The 18,359-nt window shown below is 32.8% G+C and overlaps 1 protein-coding gene across 2 annotated transcripts; it reads left to right on the plus strand.

Annotated features, from left to right (window-relative positions):
- The first annotated feature begins 6,966 nt into the window (after positions 1-6,966).
- Positions 6,967-17,893, plus strand: LOC121243585 (E3 ubiquitin-protein ligase RGLG4-like). 2 transcript variants are annotated; one of them, XM_041141717.1, is made up of 13 exons: positions 7,228-7,538; positions 11,677-11,761; positions 12,208-12,348; positions 12,431-12,544; positions 12,716-12,813; positions 13,866-13,945; positions 16,324-16,429; positions 16,507-16,634; positions 16,902-17,034; positions 17,411-17,467; positions 17,558-17,661; positions 17,719-17,728; positions 17,779-17,893. In XM_041141717.1, the coding sequence occupies exons 1-11, from the start codon at positions 7,335-7,337 to the stop codon at positions 17,642-17,644; spliced, it is 1,233 nt and encodes a 410-aa protein (XP_040997651.1). In that variant the 5' UTR covers positions 7,228-7,334; the 3' UTR covers positions 17,645-17,661; positions 17,719-17,728; positions 17,779-17,893. The 2 variants fall into 2 exon arrangements, with proteins under 2 accessions (XP_040997650.1, XP_040997651.1); XM_041141716.1 differs by adding an exon at positions 6,967-7,035 and having other exon boundaries at positions 7,327-7,538; positions 17,558-17,893.
- Positions 17,894-18,359: the final 466 nt, after the last annotated feature.

The raw sequence follows: 18,359 nt of genomic DNA on the forward strand, positions 1-18,359 counted from the left end.
CCCCTCTGGAGCGACTACAGCTCCTCCTCTTTCTTCTCTAAGTCTTTATGCACATCCGAGAGACATCAACACTCCAAAGAAGCTCGGGTGAGCTCCACTTTGGCCTCGGCCAGCTCCACCTTCAACCCAGACTTCTTCCTCTTCAGCTTTTGGACCTGTCTCGACGTTTTATTGCGCCTTATGAACCTCCAAGCGGGCAAGGAGAGCTACGGATCAGAGCGCTCGGGCCTCCTCCTCGAGCTCCCCGCGCTCCTTGACGATGATGCCCACCAATTGGTCATCAACCTGCAAAAGAATAAGGTGTTAGAAGAATGAAGGGAAATTCCCCACAAGACAAGCTAAGTAAAAGGCAAGACATACCTGGGCAAAGAGAGGCCTCAGTTTTTGAACCTCCCACTCAATTGCCTCGGCCCGGGCCTGCTCAAAGCCCAGGCCAGTGGTCTGGCTCATCCCTAAACTGGCGAAGGAAGAAAAAGCCACACCTGCCAATTGTTGTAAGGACCGCGTCATGTCTTTGATGGACTCCAAGGAAGGGTCTATGCCAGAGGGTTCTAGAACGTCAGCCTCAACCCGTTAGGGAACCCCGGCTCCCAAGGAGGGTTCTTTAGTTTGCAGGGGGCCCCTGTCGGTCGTTGGTCGAACCCCCTCCTCGGCTGAGTGTGGTCTGTCTGTTGGGGGGCTTGGCTAGGATGCCTTCTCAGGAGAAGCAAAAAAAGAGTCCACCTCTGGCTCTGGGGATCGCAAGGGAGATGACGGGATCGACACTCGATTGTCACTTAGCTCCACGATGAAGGGGGAGCTCAAGCCCGCAGAGCAGGAGGGAGCCCCAACATTTGGGAGGATTGAAGGGGCAACATCTTTCTGAAAAACAACCTTCAAGAGAGAAGGAGAGATGGGGGACCTCGTCGCTACTGCGGGCGGAACGGGTTGAACAGCCTCCCGAGTAAGTGTCTCCTCGAAGGAGATGGAAGACTCCATGACCGCGGTGCCTATTAATTGTTGATGTTAAGCATGATCGGATTACATTATTTGTTTACTATGCACATGGCATTATTGCATAATGCACGAAAGTATTTATGAAATATCATGATCTCTATGTTAGAATGGAAGATTAATCTAGTGAGACTTTTTTGTCCACTCTAGAGTATCTAGGAGAGCCCTTCTGCTGCAGGGACTAGAATGCTAAATGCATTCTTGAAACGAAGTCACATCAATGAACGTTACTCGAAGATGTGATGAAGAGAGCCAAGTGAGAACATGGTTATGATGGGAGGCCGTGGTGTTTCTATGACAAGATAAAAATTTGGTGTTGTTAATTCAGAGTTTTTGAAGACAGTGAAGAGTTTTTTAATATGTGTATTGGCATACATATTCATTTGCATATTTGTTAATATATCATTTCACGATTATTATGAGTTTAGTTTTAAGACTAACTTACCAAGATTTTATAATCTTATCATGATAGTGCCATTATAGTCTACTCCTCAAAACCGTAGATTGTGTTGCAGAGCAAGTTGAGCAAGATCAAGAAGAAAAGCATACAGATATCTCAGAATGTATTGACTGAGATGTTTATAGAAGCTGATTATGTATTTGGAAATATTTTTGAGACATGATTTATGTATATTTGTAAATGGTTAACAATGTTTCAGTTATAACTAATGGTTTGTAATGTGACTTTTTTTTGGTGACTATGAAAAATGTTTAAATTGGGATGTAATTTATCTAGTATTAGTTTTATATTACCTTTACGCTGTGATTATTACATTTTATTAATAACATGCTAGCTTCATGTATATTAACTATCATAAACATGAGGGTGTGTAATTATCGTTACATATCCCAACGCCTCAATGATTATCGAAATGCTATACATCAGTTACTATTTATCCTACACTTCTACATCTACAGTTTTTTTTTTCCATAGGATGTGAGGTGTGGGATAGTGGCTGATAAAAAGAATTTTTTTTTTCTTTTTTTGGTTGTTGTCCAAAGGAGGAGGCGAGGAGTTGCACTTGTAGATTAGGTGGAGCTCCACCAGCTAAGGGAAGAGCAATCGAATGGGCGAGATCAGAGTTCCTGTCTTTGTATCTCAAATCATTTGTTTTAAGGCTTCTGGAAACCAAGGTTGTACAACAAACCGAAGAACCGATCGGGATCAACTTAGACTGGTCGGCTGAGCTTAGAACTGGCCAAAACCAGTGGAGAACCGGTCGGCGTGCGGTACAAAATTGAGAAAACCGATATCGGCCGGTTCGGCGTTGGTTTGAACTTGGTTCAAACCGCTAAATTGGCCGACTAAAGAAATTAATTTTTTTTATATATATTTTGTACTCAAAACGACGTCGTTCCACTTAACTTAAGTGGAACGACGTCGTTTTAATCTTATAGTTGTGTTTTAAACACAACTAAAACGACGTCTTTTGGTATTAAACCAAACAACGTCGTTTTATTTATAACGTATTAAAAAAAAATAAGTAGAATGGCGCCGTTTGGTTTTGATATCAATTCGTCTTCTTCCTCGTGTCTCAATTCTCATCCTCTCTCTCTCCTCTACAACTCTCTCTCTCTCTAGTCTCTACTCTCTCAGACAAAGCTCGGTCTGAGAATCGATCATGAACCGTCATAGAAATGAAGCATCGGCCGGTGTCGGCGTTTCTCATTTCCATTGATTGGTTTCGACCGATTTTCTTCCCCAGAACTTAAGTGTCGGTCGGTGTTGAGTTTACCCAAAAACCGTACAAAAGGGATCAGTTTTCACCCTTACTAGAAACCATACATTTTTTTTCACTTTTGTTTTGACGTTAGAAGTGTAAAAAGAACAACTCAATGGAAAGATGAGCGGACACCATCACGAGCTAAGGACATGACGTCATAAAAAAATTTAGAAATGGCACAAAATTGCGGATTTAACCAAAAAGCTGGTTGGTGAGGGAGCCATGCCACATGTGATCGGTAGACTATAGAGACCAAATAATGGTCTGGATTTAGTTAGAGTTAATAAGCAATTTCATGTCCTTTATAAGGTAATGGGCAGGTGGCATTAACAGTAAGTACTAAAGATATTGAAAAGTATAAGGAGGAGACTTGGAGTTGACTCAAAACTTTCATCTTCTTCCTTTCTTGCCCCAAAACCAATTTTCCAACCACTTCTCATGCTCCCCCACTCCATCCTCACTCCAATTTCTTGCAAAATTTCACAAATTCATCACCAAATAACACGTACTCATGGTAAGTTTGGCACCTTAGATAAAATATAAAATTTTTATCTGATCTCATTTCATCTTAAAAATTTTATTCTCAAATATAATTCAAATATGAAATTTTCAAACTAATCATTACAATTTTTTCAAACTAATCATTACAACTTTTTCAAACTTTTAAATAAAAAATAAAAAATAATTCTAACTTTTCAAATCTCTAAACAAATAAAATTATATTATAAAATTATATTTTTAAAATATTTAACTTCAAATATTTTTTATTTAATTTTTTTCTTTCATTTTTCAAAACCCAAAAAGTATTCAACTGAAATTATCTCATTACTATTTACAAATTATCTTACTACTATTCACAAAATTATCATATCATTTCACTCTCCAAACAAGCCCTAAGAGCATACAAGTATCCTACACAAAATAAAATTACCCATAAAGAGATTTGTCAGGGTTAAAGAGAGGAGTAATGTTTCATGCAGTCATGAAGTGTGTAAGTACCGTGCAATCATTTTGAAAAAGAGTGGAGTCTACTATTAAAAAATTAATTTTTTTCATGTGAATCTCATATATATTCACATTTTTCAAAATAATTGTGTGGCAGTTGCACACTTATGACTGTAAGTATTATTTCTCTAAAGAGAGTAACCAAACTAAGAAGTGTTCTACACTTTTAAATTTTGTAGTGTTAATACTTGATTGCAGTTGATCGAGATGTGATGATTGATCATGATGAAAGATTTTGGAGAAAATCTTATATAGGGTTCGGTTAGGGCCATATAATTTGGGTTGATATTTAAATTTGAAAAATCATATATATATAGATGAGGAATTTGTGATATTTAAAGTGCATGGAGTTAGTTTGATTAAGGATCGAAACTATAGGATTCGAGGCTAATTATGTAGATTAAATTTGATTGAAAAATCATATTTTCAAACTAATTTCTAGAGCATACATAATAAAATTATTATATGGCATAATTTAGTTTGGAAGAGAAATTTTTTAAATTTAAAACTTACAGATCAAATATTACTATTTAAATAATATAGATAGTGTGTTTTATATACCGACTTGAGTATAAAATAACTCAATTTAATTTATTATTTATTTTTTTATTATTATTCATTATTATTTAATATTTTACTATTATTATTTATAAAATATCTAAAATGACTTTCACTACCTTAACAGCACGAGTGGACCATAACAACATGAATCATGATGTTATGTGTCGGCCATTCACTGACCCGATTGGGTAGGAAAGGAGAAGGTAAGGACGAGGTGTCCAAATCGAGATGGCCTTTCTTCGTCCCACCTCGTGGACGGTCCTCGATCTTTCCGATAACATGGGATAACTATTTAATTAGATTATAAATGTTATCGAGCACACACAACTTTTCATTGTTAAAATATTTAATTACAAAATTTAAAAGTTCAAAATGATTCGGTTTATATTTATAACTTATCTCAATTCATTTTATTAATATTCATTATTATTCAGTAATTTTAACTTATAAATATTATTACTATTCACAATCTATCTCATTATTATTCATAACTCATCTCAACTTATTTTCGAATCTAAACGATACCTTAGACTAATTTTGATTTTACATTTAACCCCTTAAACGTAAGGGTGGGTAGATGACAAATATTTATATCGAAAATCATACATTTACAATTGTTTAATAAAATATTAATAATTTTGAATTCAAATCCGTCAAAATCAAAATTGAAATAAAAGTAATAATAATAAAAGTATCTCAGATGATTTGAATTTATCTATAAGTTAAGATATTTGAATAGATTTAGCAGGTCGTATTGAAATGTATTTTAATATATGAAATAAATTAAGATATATTTTACCTCTTTTATGAAAAATTTAAAAAATAATAGTTCCATCAATTATTAGTTTACTGTTGTAATGATGAAATAATAATAAAAATTTCACCAATAAATAGTGTTGAGTTAAGATAAAAAAAAATAGTGAAATTATTTATATGAAATAAGTTGTATGCATTTAGATAAACAATATATCATACGTACGAAACTATTTCAGATATCTGCCAAACGGGCCGCGTGGAGTATGTTTGATAAAGGAGATTGTGAGGAAAGATTCTTAAAATTTTTTATAATTCATTTTTCAAACATTGCTAAAAAATAAAGAGTTTGAAGGGTTTGTATCTTTAAACTTAACAAATATTTTTAAAAAATATTTTTTTTATGTCATTTCAAATTTAACAACTTTTTTCAAAAGAGTTTGAAGGATTTGTATCTTTTAAAACTGTAAATAACATTTTTTTTTTTTATTTTCTAAACAGGTTAGATGAATATTTAAGACAGTATTAAATTGTAATATTTAAGACAATATTAGATTAAATATTGTAACTATTGTTTCACATCTCCATTTTGATATATATAAATTTCAAATATACAAGTCTCACCTAAAATATTTATAAAAATATGGATTTCAACATAGAAAAGTGTAAAAAAACTCAATTTTTCTTAATGGAGTCCACATTTCTACAAAATATTTGTACAAAACTTATACGTCATTTGTTTTTGCAGATAGGATAAGAGAAATTGAGATAAAAGTTGAAAGTTGAATAAAATATTATTAAAATATATTTTTTAATATTATATTTTTTTAATTGAAAAAATTGAATTGTTTATTTTATTTTATGTGAGAATTTAAAAAAATTGTAATGATTAAATAAAATGAAATGAGATAATAATAATTGTGAAAACAAACGAGTCATTGACTTATAGCTGAAGAACTTATACGGTATCCGGTTTATTTAAAGACTCTCGTTTGTTTTCAGAGATGAAATAAAATTTTTTTGAGATATATATGAATAATATTGAGATATATTGCGTATAAATGAGATAAAATAAAATAAAATAAAGTGTACCTTTATTTTTAAAAATTAAATGAGATTAGTTTATTTATTTTTTAAATATTTATACATGTGGGACACATAAATAATTATATTAATTTTTTATAATAAAATATTGTGAAGCCCGTGCATGAACAGTAACACCAAATGAAAACAATTTTCCGGCGATTTCCTGGGCGTCGCGGTATCGTCTAACCGTACAAAACAGTAACAACCAAGGACCAAGGTTAGACAGCAGACCAGCTTTTTTTTCCCGTACAAAAAAAGAAAAGAAGGTCAGACCAAATTTTTTTTTAGTATAGTTCATAAACAGTAATAAATTAATAAAAAAAATAAAATGAGATAAAAAAATGGATATTTATTTTGAGAAATAGTCTAACCGTACAAATTTCAAAAAATTTTTAGTTTCGTTACTAGAAGCAAACGAATTGTAATTTTTCTTCAGATTATAAGGTTTTGAATTCAAAATTTACTCATTTGAATTTATTTTATCTTATTATTATAATTTATTTAAATTTTTATATAAAATATAATAAATAATTTAATTTTTTTAAAATATAAAATAACTTTTTAAAATTTGTATATAAAATATAATAAATAATTTTATTTTTATTTTACAATTTATAAATTATTTTAATAAATTTTTTTAAAGTTGTATTTGAATGTTGAAATGAATTGAATTGAATTGAGTTGAGATGATAAAATATTATTAGAATATTATTTTTTAATATTATTATTATTTTAAAATTTATAAAAATTAAATTTTTTATTATAATTTATATTAAAATTTAAAAAAATTGTAACATAATTTAAGATAGATTGATTATCCAAACGAAGCATTTAATAGTTCTCAAGTTTATAAAGGACGAGCACTGGTTTGTAAATGCAGAAGAACATATTCGTCTTGTCTCTTCCAACGCATACAAGTCTCTTTTCACTTCACGAATCACAATCTCAGCAGTACTAGTTCTTCGCTTGGCAAGTAAGCAAAACAATACATACGCAAAGATAAGAGCCGTCTGTTAATAATTTCTTCTCCTTTTCTTCTTTTCCCACCTCTTAGTCGCCAAGGGGCACCAATTCCTTTCTTCGTTGGCCATCTGAATCATTCGTGTCTATGATTAGAAATTTAAATCGTTTAATTTCAAAGGTACTCTTTTTCTGAGTTTTTAAGACTGCATCTGTGTCTGCGAATTGGGTTGTCGTATTGAAGAAGATGAAATGGGTAACTTGTTGTCATTTATCAAGCCTAAGCGTGGAGTTTCCAGAGCAACTAGCAGCAGCAACAGGGGCAACGCCGGAGCCAGTTTACAATCTCCGTCAATGAGAAGAAATCATGGCCAAAGTTCCAATGTCGTGGAGAAGAAGCTTTCTGTCAAGAAGAAGTATGGATACATCCCTGATAACTTCTCTTCCATTGAGCAGGTTCGCTTCTCCTTTCTTTCTCTATTTTCAAGCACTTTCTTCTGCTGTGGGAATTAGGGTTTTTTACATTGATTTTGGATGAGCACGATTTCATGGCATGTTTAAGGACGATTCTATAAATTAGGCAAGTGAAAGGACTGAAAAGAAAAATCACGGGGGCTGATAAGTCATACCCAAAAGTCATAGGAAAAAAGGACAGTTGTCATATATTTGGAGTAATGATTTACAGTTGTGAAAGAGGGAAATCCATTCAAAATTGTCTGTGGCCCACTTGATTTTTATTTATTTAATATATCTCTGTTTCAAATAAAAATGTCACTGTTTATTTTCTTTTATACATATATATATATATAAAATAATATTAAATTTGTTTAAATTTTACAAATTATTTAAAAAAAAATTAATATGTATTATTAAAAAAATAATTTTTTTATATAAATTTTATATTTATACATTTTTTTAAAAAAATATGTGGAACTTACGCACTTTAACATTGTATATATCATTTCTTAAAAATGATAATTAGATTTTGGATATGCTCGTAATGTTTTATCATTTCTGTATTATTTGAAAAAAAATTATTTATAGGTACTTAATTGAAAGAGTTTCAAAATTCAGGCTTGCGACTTGGTTTGGATAGTGAGAATAGTTGAAAAGTGTTAAAAAAAAATAGATGAATTCAAATTCAAATGAAGCGGATGATATCATATTATTAAAATTATTATCATTTATTTTTAATAAATATCATTTATTTATTTCTTGAATAAATATGATTTGTGGAGGAATTATTACTGTTATGAATTGGAGGGTATATTTGTAAAATAGAGTCGTCGAGTATCATTAATTTACAAAAATATCACTCCTCTGAAGGGAAGGTATAACTTGCACCCAAAGAAGAACCGCTTATTTGAATAATTTAGATTCTCTGGAATATTCTTTTGTGCTTCTCCATCTTGATTAGGTGATATAATTCGAAGGAGATAGACATAGTTGTTGGTCTTATAACATTTAATATTGTAGATTTAGGGTTAGTATCGTAACCTTTATAGCGTGTGGTCTTTAGAAAATTTAATAACCTTTATGGACATTATTAATTTTTTTTATTACTTATCAGAAAAGAGGAAATTTAATAATGTCCATAAAAAATAGAGAAATGCTATTGTATTGTTTCGGTTATACTGTTTATTTTGTCCCATTGACGTAGCGTCATCATATGTTACTGTATGGTTTAGTAAAAAAAATTAAAAATATAAATATAAAAGAGGAAGATGGAATTTAGAGTCTGTTTTTTTTTTTTTTTTTTTTTTTTGTGTTTTTAGACGATATTTTATTTTAAATATATATTTTTTATGTTTTTAATAAGTCACGTGATATCATATGGTGTTGTCATATTAACGGAACAGAGTGAGCGGTATAACTGTATGGTATAGTAGCATTTCGGTAAAAAATAACATTAACGTAATTATTTTATAAAACTAATAAAAGTTTAAAAAGGATTTACATTATAGGTATGCTCCGATTTTATTTATTTATATTTTGAATAATATTACTGTGCTTCTAATTTATATTATTTATTTTATCTCATTGACATGACATCATACGCGACTTATTAAAAAGGTTAATGCTACATGCATTTCTTTTTTTTATTATTATTTAAAAAATAAATAAAAAAAATAGAGAAAATGACTCATCGGTACACTTTCTTGTAGGGCTGGGCACCGACTCTGACGGAGTCGGAGTGCTCGTTTCCGACCTCCGACTCCGACAAGAGTCGGAGCCAAATTGGAGCTCTGACTCCGACATCCTATCAGAGCTCCGACCTCCTATAGGAGCTCCGACATAAGATCGGGGCTCGACGTGCGCTCGACGTGGCGCTCGAGCGGAACTCTTTCAGAGAGGTTCGCTCGACTTCCGTTCGACATGTCGCTCGAGCCAATGTTCAATACAACGTGTGCTCGACTTGCGCTCGACACCTTGCTCGAGCGCAAGTGTACAGTAAAAAAAATTTCGGAGTCGGAATCGGAGCTTCTTGGAGCTCCGACTCCGACTCCGAATACATATTCGGAGCTACTCCGAATTCCGATGACTCCGACTTCATCGAAGTCGGAGTCGGAGAGGAAGTCGGACGAAGTCGGAATTTTTGGAATTTTGCACACCCCTACTTTCTTGGTACAATCTTTTGGTCTGTTTAGCATTATTATATTAAAAAAATATTCAAAACAAAATAGTATCTGAAAGTAATAAAAGAAGATTAAGGCTTAGTTTGGATAGTGAGAATATTTGAGAAGTGTTGAGAATGTTTGTGAATAATAGTGAAAAAGTAATGAAAAAGTAATAATAAAATATTAAAAAGTAGGTAAAAAGTAATAATAAAGTAAAAAATATATTAAAATTTTAGATTATCTGTTTGGATTTTTAATTTTTTTAATAAATCATTATTATGTCACGACAAAATGAATAGTATCACATTATAGCATTTTTATTATATTTTATTTTGACGTCAACGCGGTTTCGTGGAATCTACGCAGAAACCAAAGAATATTTCACTCTACTTTAATGCTTTGGATAAAGGAAGAAACATATATGGATTTTGAACTTTTGTGTTTTTGCAAAGAAGGTATCTTTTCTATTTCCATTAATTTAATGGGTCCACCCACTTATCTGTTTTCCTGGTTTATCCACATGACGTGCTTGTGCAACTACTTCCTCACGAGGCAACCACCAATACACTAATAGATAAGGGAGCATCACCACCACCCACAAAAAAAAAAAAAAGAAAAGAAAAGTAAATAATGTTAAAGAGAAATGTTTATATCAGTTGTCTAGTCGATATCTGACCCGCAAGGCAAGAAAATAAAACATTAAAATTAGGAATATTAAAGGGAGGAAGACGTTGAAACAGGTGATTCCCCCCCACTGTCAACCTTTTCTTGGCCTGTGTGATTTGTTTTTATTTTATTTTATTTTATTTTTTTGTTTTTGTGTTGTGTTTTCTTTCCATGTTAACATAACCCATTCTAATCTGGTTTCCATGGTTGCAATTATTGTATGTTTGGATTATGATTTTTTTTAAAAAAAATTTACAATTCATATCTGTGCATTTTGAATAGTGAGTTGAGACGAAAGTTGAAAGTTGAAGAAAATATGGATAGAATATTATTTTTTTAATATTATTACTATTTTGAAATTTGAAAAAGTTGAATTATTTATTATATTTTGTATGAGAATTTAGGAAAGTTGTAATGATAAAATGAGATGAGACACTTTTTTAGATCTCTAAAAAAAGTTCTCTTTAAAATACTTTTCATGTCTAAGTTTTTGTGAAAATAAGAAAACAAAAAAATTTAAAAAAATTTAATAAAAAAAAAAAAAAGGACACTAATGAAAATTATATTAAAATAATTTTTTAAATTTATCTATTCGCTTTTCACACGACTCAATACAAGAGCATCTTAAAAAAAAAATTTCCTCTGTGTAACTCAGAAAAAAAGTTAATAAAAAATGACATGTCTGAGTTACACAACCAAGATAGTACTTTCTTCAATTGATATTTAGAGGTACAATATGTTTTATCTTTTCAAAATTTTCTCTAAGGCTAACATTTCATTGAAATTTTGAGGTATAAAATGAACAACTTTTTCCCTTATATCCCTTCTCTTGTTATGGTTATTTTCATAATGTCCACCATGTGCTGGTTGTTCAAGTAGTGTTTGACTTCTCAAGATTGGGATCTCAAGAAAATATATATATTTTCCTATATTTTTCCTAGGGCTGATACGTGACTCCCAGGGAGGATTTTGGGCACCCTGCCTGTCTCTAGCCCGGGCGGTCTTCCTGTATCCACCCTATGAGTGGACATGTATTTTACAGAGCTCGTCTAATTCTCACAATGTCGCAAATTCATTCAAACTCACATTGAAATATCAAAAAATCGCATGAAAGGAATAAATCATAAATCCAACCATTCTAAAAGATAAAAAAATTAGTAATAAAAGATAAAAGTTTGTATATTACCATTTAGCAACTCTGTTCCAATATGGACTTTAAAGTACAAAACATTGGCAACAATGTGAACGTTGCAGAATAACCCAGCAAAATCATTTCCTGCTTGAATAAGAATGGATCTTTTCTTTAACAGGTTACGGAAGCACTGAGAAGTGCAGGTCTAGAGTCATCCAATCTCATTCTTGGAATTGATTTCACCAAAAGCAATGAATGGACAGGTCTGTAGAAGTACAGGAAACACTTGTTTTGTTAATATTTTTTTGATAAGTTAAGTTTTGTTAATATGTGTTACAGTTGAAACATTAGTGTTTAAGTTGTTCATAAAGCAGAACTCAGATCCCATGGTTAACACACACACACAGATAGATACTCTCCATCTCAATGGAGAGGGTCACCCCAATTGCAGTTTGGCAAAGGTCCAAAACTAAGGGATGTTTCATTCTATTTCCTTGTACGTAGTCTTGGGCAGTTTCTGCATAAATGCTTCATTATATTGAGGGTCGATACATCTTTGACAGGTCCTTGCTAACAGATATATGATCCCCTGTTATGATGCAATGATCACATATTCAAGGATCTAACCTCGCACGTTGTGTTTATTGGTTAACCAATAATATAGACCTTGTATATCTTTGAGACTAATGCATCAATCTTGTTACTGAAGGCCAAGTCTCGTTCAATAACCGAAGCCTGCATGCCATTGGAGATATACCTAATCCATATGAGAAGGCCATTGCTGTGATTGGAAAGACTTTAGCCCCTTTTGATGAAGACAACTTAATTCCTTGTTTTGGTTTTGGTGATGGTATGTCTAGTCCTCTAAAGTCGAACATCTTGACAATATTCTTGCATTTTCTAATATGATCCCTGGATTATTTTCTATATAGCCACCACGCATGATGAAGAAGTGTTTAGTTTTCACAGTGATAATTCACCTTGCCATGGTTTTGAAGAAGTTTTGTCCTGCTATAGGAAAGTGGTTCCGGCCTTGCGGCTTTCAGGTTGGTTTCCTCTTCCATCATTGCAATAGTGATACTTCATTAATTGGAATATGATGGCACCAAGCCGTGGATTACGTTCTACTTTCTGCTTTGATATCAGCTAGCCTTGTCTATAATATTTTGCTTGTCTCAAGTGACATGGCTTCATAGATGTGTGTAATTTTGTTTAAGGGCCAACTTCTTATGCTCCGGTAGTTGAGGCTGCAATCGACATTGTAGAGAAATCTGGTGGCCAGTACCATGTGTTGGTTATCATCGCCGATGGCCAGGTTGAAATCAAGTCCTCTCTATCTCTCTCTTTTTCTCTTGCAGACCCACAAACAAATTGTGACAAAGGGATAAGCTCAATGCCTAGGCAATTTAGAGGGTCCCAAAGACACCCTAATAAACACTGCCTAAAAACTATATTTACCATTTACAGGCCTGAAAAATAAAATCCCCTTAAAAATATCATCATAACGTTGGCTAGAAGTTAAATCTCCTAAAACTGGTTTTCTAATTAATGGTGGCAAAATAATTAATTACCTTATAAGATAACATGAGAATAACTACCATGTGATTGTAATTCAAAAACTATATAACCAAATGAAGATTGAGGCATGGAAAAAGGTTTGTTTGTAATAAAAAAAAAAATGTGAACATTAAATCAAAATGAAACCCAAAAGAGGCATATTTTGGTTTGTGAGGCATCTTTCCTCAAAAAAAGGAAAAAAAAAGTTGGAGAGAAAAATTAAAGAAATCAAAAGAAGTTGAAACCACAAAAAGCATTTTCGCTATGCAGAGATATATGTAATTATTCTTTTATATGATATAAATATCTCTAGATGATGATATGATTTCAAAATTCTTGTTCAAGTCTCGAAAATTTTATAAAAGTTTCTACATATGGTCTAAATTTGGTTCTTGGAGTTAAAACTATTAAAAGAAATATCGGGAACAGAAATTAATGTTCAAATTGAAACATTAAACTATAGAAATAAAAATAGATTCTTTTCTAAATATATGCATCAAAAGCATTATTAAAGTGGTAGTTGTTTTGCATCAAGAATTTTGTTCTAATTAAAATTGCTAATATTTAATTTACAATCGACTATGTAACAAAAAAGGATTAAGTTGATTAGTGATATTATCAATCAAAATGGATATACTAACAAATGCTGAATACAAAAGAGTATTTTATATTTTATATACAAAAGTATTTCAATTAAATAATCTCATTTATACTTTTCTTCATTGGCATCAATTTATAGTGATCACCCAGCTGCAACATGGTTTCATTCACACATTCTATCTTATTGAGTGTGATTTCTCTATTGTGTAGGTTACAAGGAGCGTCAATACAGGTGATAATGAACTAAGTCCACAAGAAGCCCAAACAATCCAATCAATCGTCAATGCAAGGTAGAGTCTTGCAGATAGACGGATTTATATTTTCTGGTTTTAGGTTTTATTTGAACTTTTTTCTTCTTTTCTTTTTACTATTTAAGTAAGGCTTGGTCAGTCATTGTTTTTATATACCATCTGCAATTTATTCTTTAAAATTCTAGAATAGGGATTCTTCAGTCAGTAAAAGAAAATGCTGGAGAGCAAAGGTATCAGTAAGTTGTAAAATATTATTGGGAGATGGGATTCATGGTAATAGCTTTATATTGACTCTCTAATGTGATATGGTGAATGGCACTTATGATTTAGAATGAGGTAGAAGGTCCAGTCAGGATTAACATATGATATTACAAGCTGAGAGCCATTGTGAGTTTTTTTGGAATGGTGTTAATTTCATAAAAGTAACTGCAAAAGTTGTTTAGGCTGCTTTTGCAATCCCAAACATGGTGGGCTAGGCATGAGTGCTGCCTGGAACTATGCTTCTGCCATAATACACGTTTGGACACAGGCTACATACAGAAAGCCTATTTGGGCTATGGGATCCAATGTTTTGAATACCGTATCGGATGCTGTACCGGTCAAGGCACTGGAACGAAATATTTCGGTACCGGTATCGTTTCAGAATAGCGTTTCGGGATAACATTTCGGGATAGTCGATCTATAAATAAATTATATATATAAATATATATAAAAATTATATTCCAAAATAATAGTCTATATATAAATAAATTATATATAAATCCATATATATATAAATTATAAATAGTCTAGTTTGAATTGGGGGTTAAAAAATAAGCTTGTAGTTTGAAAAAACGAAAAAAAAAAAAAAAAAACATAGGCTGAAATATCGGCTGGTACGGCCAGTATTTTGACCGGTATGGAACAGGTATTGTACCTGTACCGGCCGGACGGCTTAACGAAAAATTTCGGCCGTACCGGCCGCTACGGTACAAAATTTAAAACACTAATGGGATCACCTAAGTTGCTAGGTTAGGAGTTTTTGGCCACTTAATGTTCTTTTCCTAATGGTCATAGTTTCTGAATAAGTTTCTTCAAGTAAGACCGAAGATGTAAAGGAGGATAAAGTTGTTGCCTTTATCTATTTACTATAATATATAATTTTGGAAGTATTAAAATTTAGGGAGTTTCACTCATGTTCAACTATGTCATCTTCTTCCTTATGATGTTGGATAACCATGTACCTTCACTAGTATTATTGATTTGCCAGTGGCAGTGAAGAGTAGATTAACTACACGGGATGAGCTTACTAGTAATCAATAAACTATCCCGGTATTTTGTAGTTATAATGGACACACTATGGAGTGTGAACCATTTTTGCTAAGGAAAATGATAGGCACACCGACAAAGTGTACCTATAATTTGTACCAATAGTGTTTTTTTATTCTTTATTTATTTTTATTTTTAGTATTTTTTATTTGTTTATTTCTTAGTATTGTGTTTTTTATTTATTTGTATTTAAAAAAAAACAAAAAATGCATTGAAAAGAAAAACAAAAGAAAAAAGGAAAAAACAGAATACACCATTCGGTACCCATTTCGGTACCAAATGTTGGTTGGAGTAGCACTCCCCTTTTGCTAATGCATAAAATTGTTACTTCTAAAAAAATAATATGTGGAGGGATGGAAACAAATGTATATGATATATACCATAATGTGCACACTGAACTAATCAATAAAATAAGGTGCACACCACTTGTAGTACTGTTCGAATTTCTAAGAAATAAACCTATAAAAAAAAAAAAATTCTAAGAAATATCTGTTGTGGGGGCTCAACTTTCCAGGTCCAAAAATCAAACATTCTGCTACTTTGAAGAATCTTTAGTATATGGGCAGCGGTTTGTTGTTTGTCATCTCAGTTTGGGTTGTGATGGGCAAGGTTTGATCTAGAGTTTGTGCCATGTTGGTTGTGTTGTGGGCGGTAACAGTGCTTCTTTTGGTGCTATTAAATCTGTTTTACTCACAAAAAGAGCAACGGAAATAATTTTACCTTGTACAGGCCCCTAGTTTCTGCCTAAGACTAATAAGAATTGTGGACTATGCTAATTATTAAATTTTGAAATACTTTTTACAATGCGTTTAACCTAACATGCTTCTTTTTTGTGTTAGAGGAGGAAAACAATTGTACAGTGAAAAAGGGGATTTTAATAGGTTAATGGGCTTTCCCAAGTCCGAACATTAAAATCCAAAAATTGTAATGTATAGCCTTTGTCTCCTTTAATGCACAAGCTTAACTGTGAAATAAGTGGATCTGGTGAGACACTGACAGTTAAATTAGGATAAATGATCAGAAGCTAAAGAAACAGTTGTGGCAGTTGTGCTGTTTAGAAGCAATGTTGTTAAAACTAAACAGTTTACCTTTTTGATATTAACATCCAGTTCATATCCACTGTCAATTGTTCTTGTCGGAGTTGGTGATGGACCTTGGGAAGACATGAAGAAGTTTGATGACAAGATCCCTGCGCGCGAATTTGATAACTTTCAGGTATCACAGTTGTAGCATACAATTAACTTTGATTTGATGCAATGTTTTATTTTTTAAATAATATATTTACTGTGTAGTTTGTCAACTTCACTGAAATAATGTCAAAGAATGGGACACCTTCCTCAAAAGAAACAGCTTTTGCTCTAGCCACCCTAATGGAGATCCCTTTCCAGTACAAAGCAGCAACTGAGCTTAACTTATTGGGGTAGGGTTCCTTATCCTTCTCATATTATAGTTTTCAAGTGGTTGCTATAAACCCGATATAAACTTCCCTGAAGTGAGATTTTCTCTGCAAAATTGAGGTATTCTAAGAGCCAATGATTTAAAAGAGGGTATAGACTCAGAACTATACGAGTTCTCTTTGTTGTTCCAGTTATGCCAAAGTCAATTGTGGGTGAAAGGCAATGTCATGTTATTGAACTTGAACTAGATTGTGAATGGTTTCTGATCAACATTTGCTCTTGTATAAAAGACATGTGACAGGAAGAGCAAAGAAAATCGTTCCACGCCCTCCTCCAACTCCTTACACTCGTCGTCCGCCACCGACTCGAGAGCCAAGCATACTTTCATCATCAACACCGACGGGAGATGAACGCAACCAATCGGTATGATTATAGTGTAGCGTGTTTTGCCATGTTTGTGAGAGTATCACCTGTCTATATATTATTGCCCTGAAAAGTGGCCAAGCAGTGGCCTGACAACATTGCTAAGTAAGTACATAGGGAGTCCAAAATTAGAAATAAGACTTAACAAGTAGTCTACCTATCTAGCTGTGCAGTCTAAACCCGCCTACCGTTCAAACATTGGGAGTCACCTAGCTCAGTTTAAGTTCTGCCACTCATGGTATGATGGTCTAACCTACCTGGTGAAGGGACTCTTACAGGGACATGTTAACTCTTCCAATCTAGTCTTAGGTCTATTCCTTAATGGGTTTTATCAGTTCAGATCTCTGATTTATTTTTCTGTCCAATTTGAATATAGGCCTGCCCAATTTGCCTAACTAATCCAAAGGACTTGGCATTTGGCTGTGGACACATGGTGAGCTGCAGTGATACCTATATTTGCTCTTGTTTTTTCCCTCATTTGCTGGTATTTCAATCATTATGTGTAACAACTATCTCATTGCAGACCTGCAGAGACTGTGGACCGAAAGTTTCCAATTGTCCAATATGCCGCCAGCCCATCAGAAGTCGCATCAGGCTGTTCACTGGGTGACTATTGAGAAGAACAATTGGATCCCACATGTAAATTCTTGTTTCTGTAAATATGTCTGCATTTGTCGATATTTGTGAATATTGTGTATGATTTCTCACCGCTAGTTGATTGATCCATTGTAAATATATCTGCAGTCAGCAACATCAATGGACTTTGCTCGTATGGCTTAGGATTTTTCGACTTCAGGGTATGTAATTTGTATCATCTTCCAACAAGTTGTATTGGAAACCTTCATCATTTTCCGAACCATACCATATTATCAATCTTATCCCAGCTATTAAGTGTCGTCGACTAATAGCAAATGAGATGCTAAGCTTGGTTCCATTTCTGGAACCAACCGAAAAGCTCGATAATAACAAATAATAAGGGGAATAATGGGATCCGAAAAGCTCGATAATAACAAATAATAAGGGGAATAATGGATCCCCTTATTGTATAACCTTGAAAGCTGCTAAAAGAACTCATGGGGTAACTGAAGATGTGCATTGTTTGATCCATCCACACCATTTCTCATCAAACCTGTATCTTCCAGCAAACAAAGTGTGAAACCCCAATTGGAAACCCCAATTTACATGATCACATGCCTTCTCCTAACTTGTCGAATCTTAACCTATGTATAGCAATTAAGTTTGAACTAATACAAAAAATGATCAATTTCGATGAATCTCCTCAATGAATATCTCCCTCTCCTTTTGGAAAACTAATGGACTTCTCA

The sequence above is a fragment of the Juglans microcarpa x Juglans regia genome, chromosome 8D (assembly GCF_004785595.1).
Source record: "Juglans microcarpa x Juglans regia isolate MS1-56 chromosome 8D, Jm3101_v1.0, whole genome shotgun sequence".
Taxonomy (NCBI): domain Eukaryota; kingdom Viridiplantae; phylum Streptophyta; class Magnoliopsida; order Fagales; family Juglandaceae; genus Juglans; species Juglans microcarpa x Juglans regia.

Coding starts and splice junctions, on each gene's coding strand:
- LOC121243585 (XM_041141716.1), top strand. CDS start 7,335: ATGGGTAACTTGTTGTCATTTATCAAGCCTAAGCGTGGAGTTTCCAGA. Junction 16,430..16,506: donor GCGAATTTGATAACTTTCAG/GTATCACAGTTG, acceptor TTTACTGTGTAG/TTTGTCAACTTCACTGAAAT. Junction 16,635..16,901: donor ACTGAGCTTAACTTATTGGG/GTAGGGTTCCTT, acceptor CTTGTATAAAAG/ACATGTGACAGGAAGAGCAA.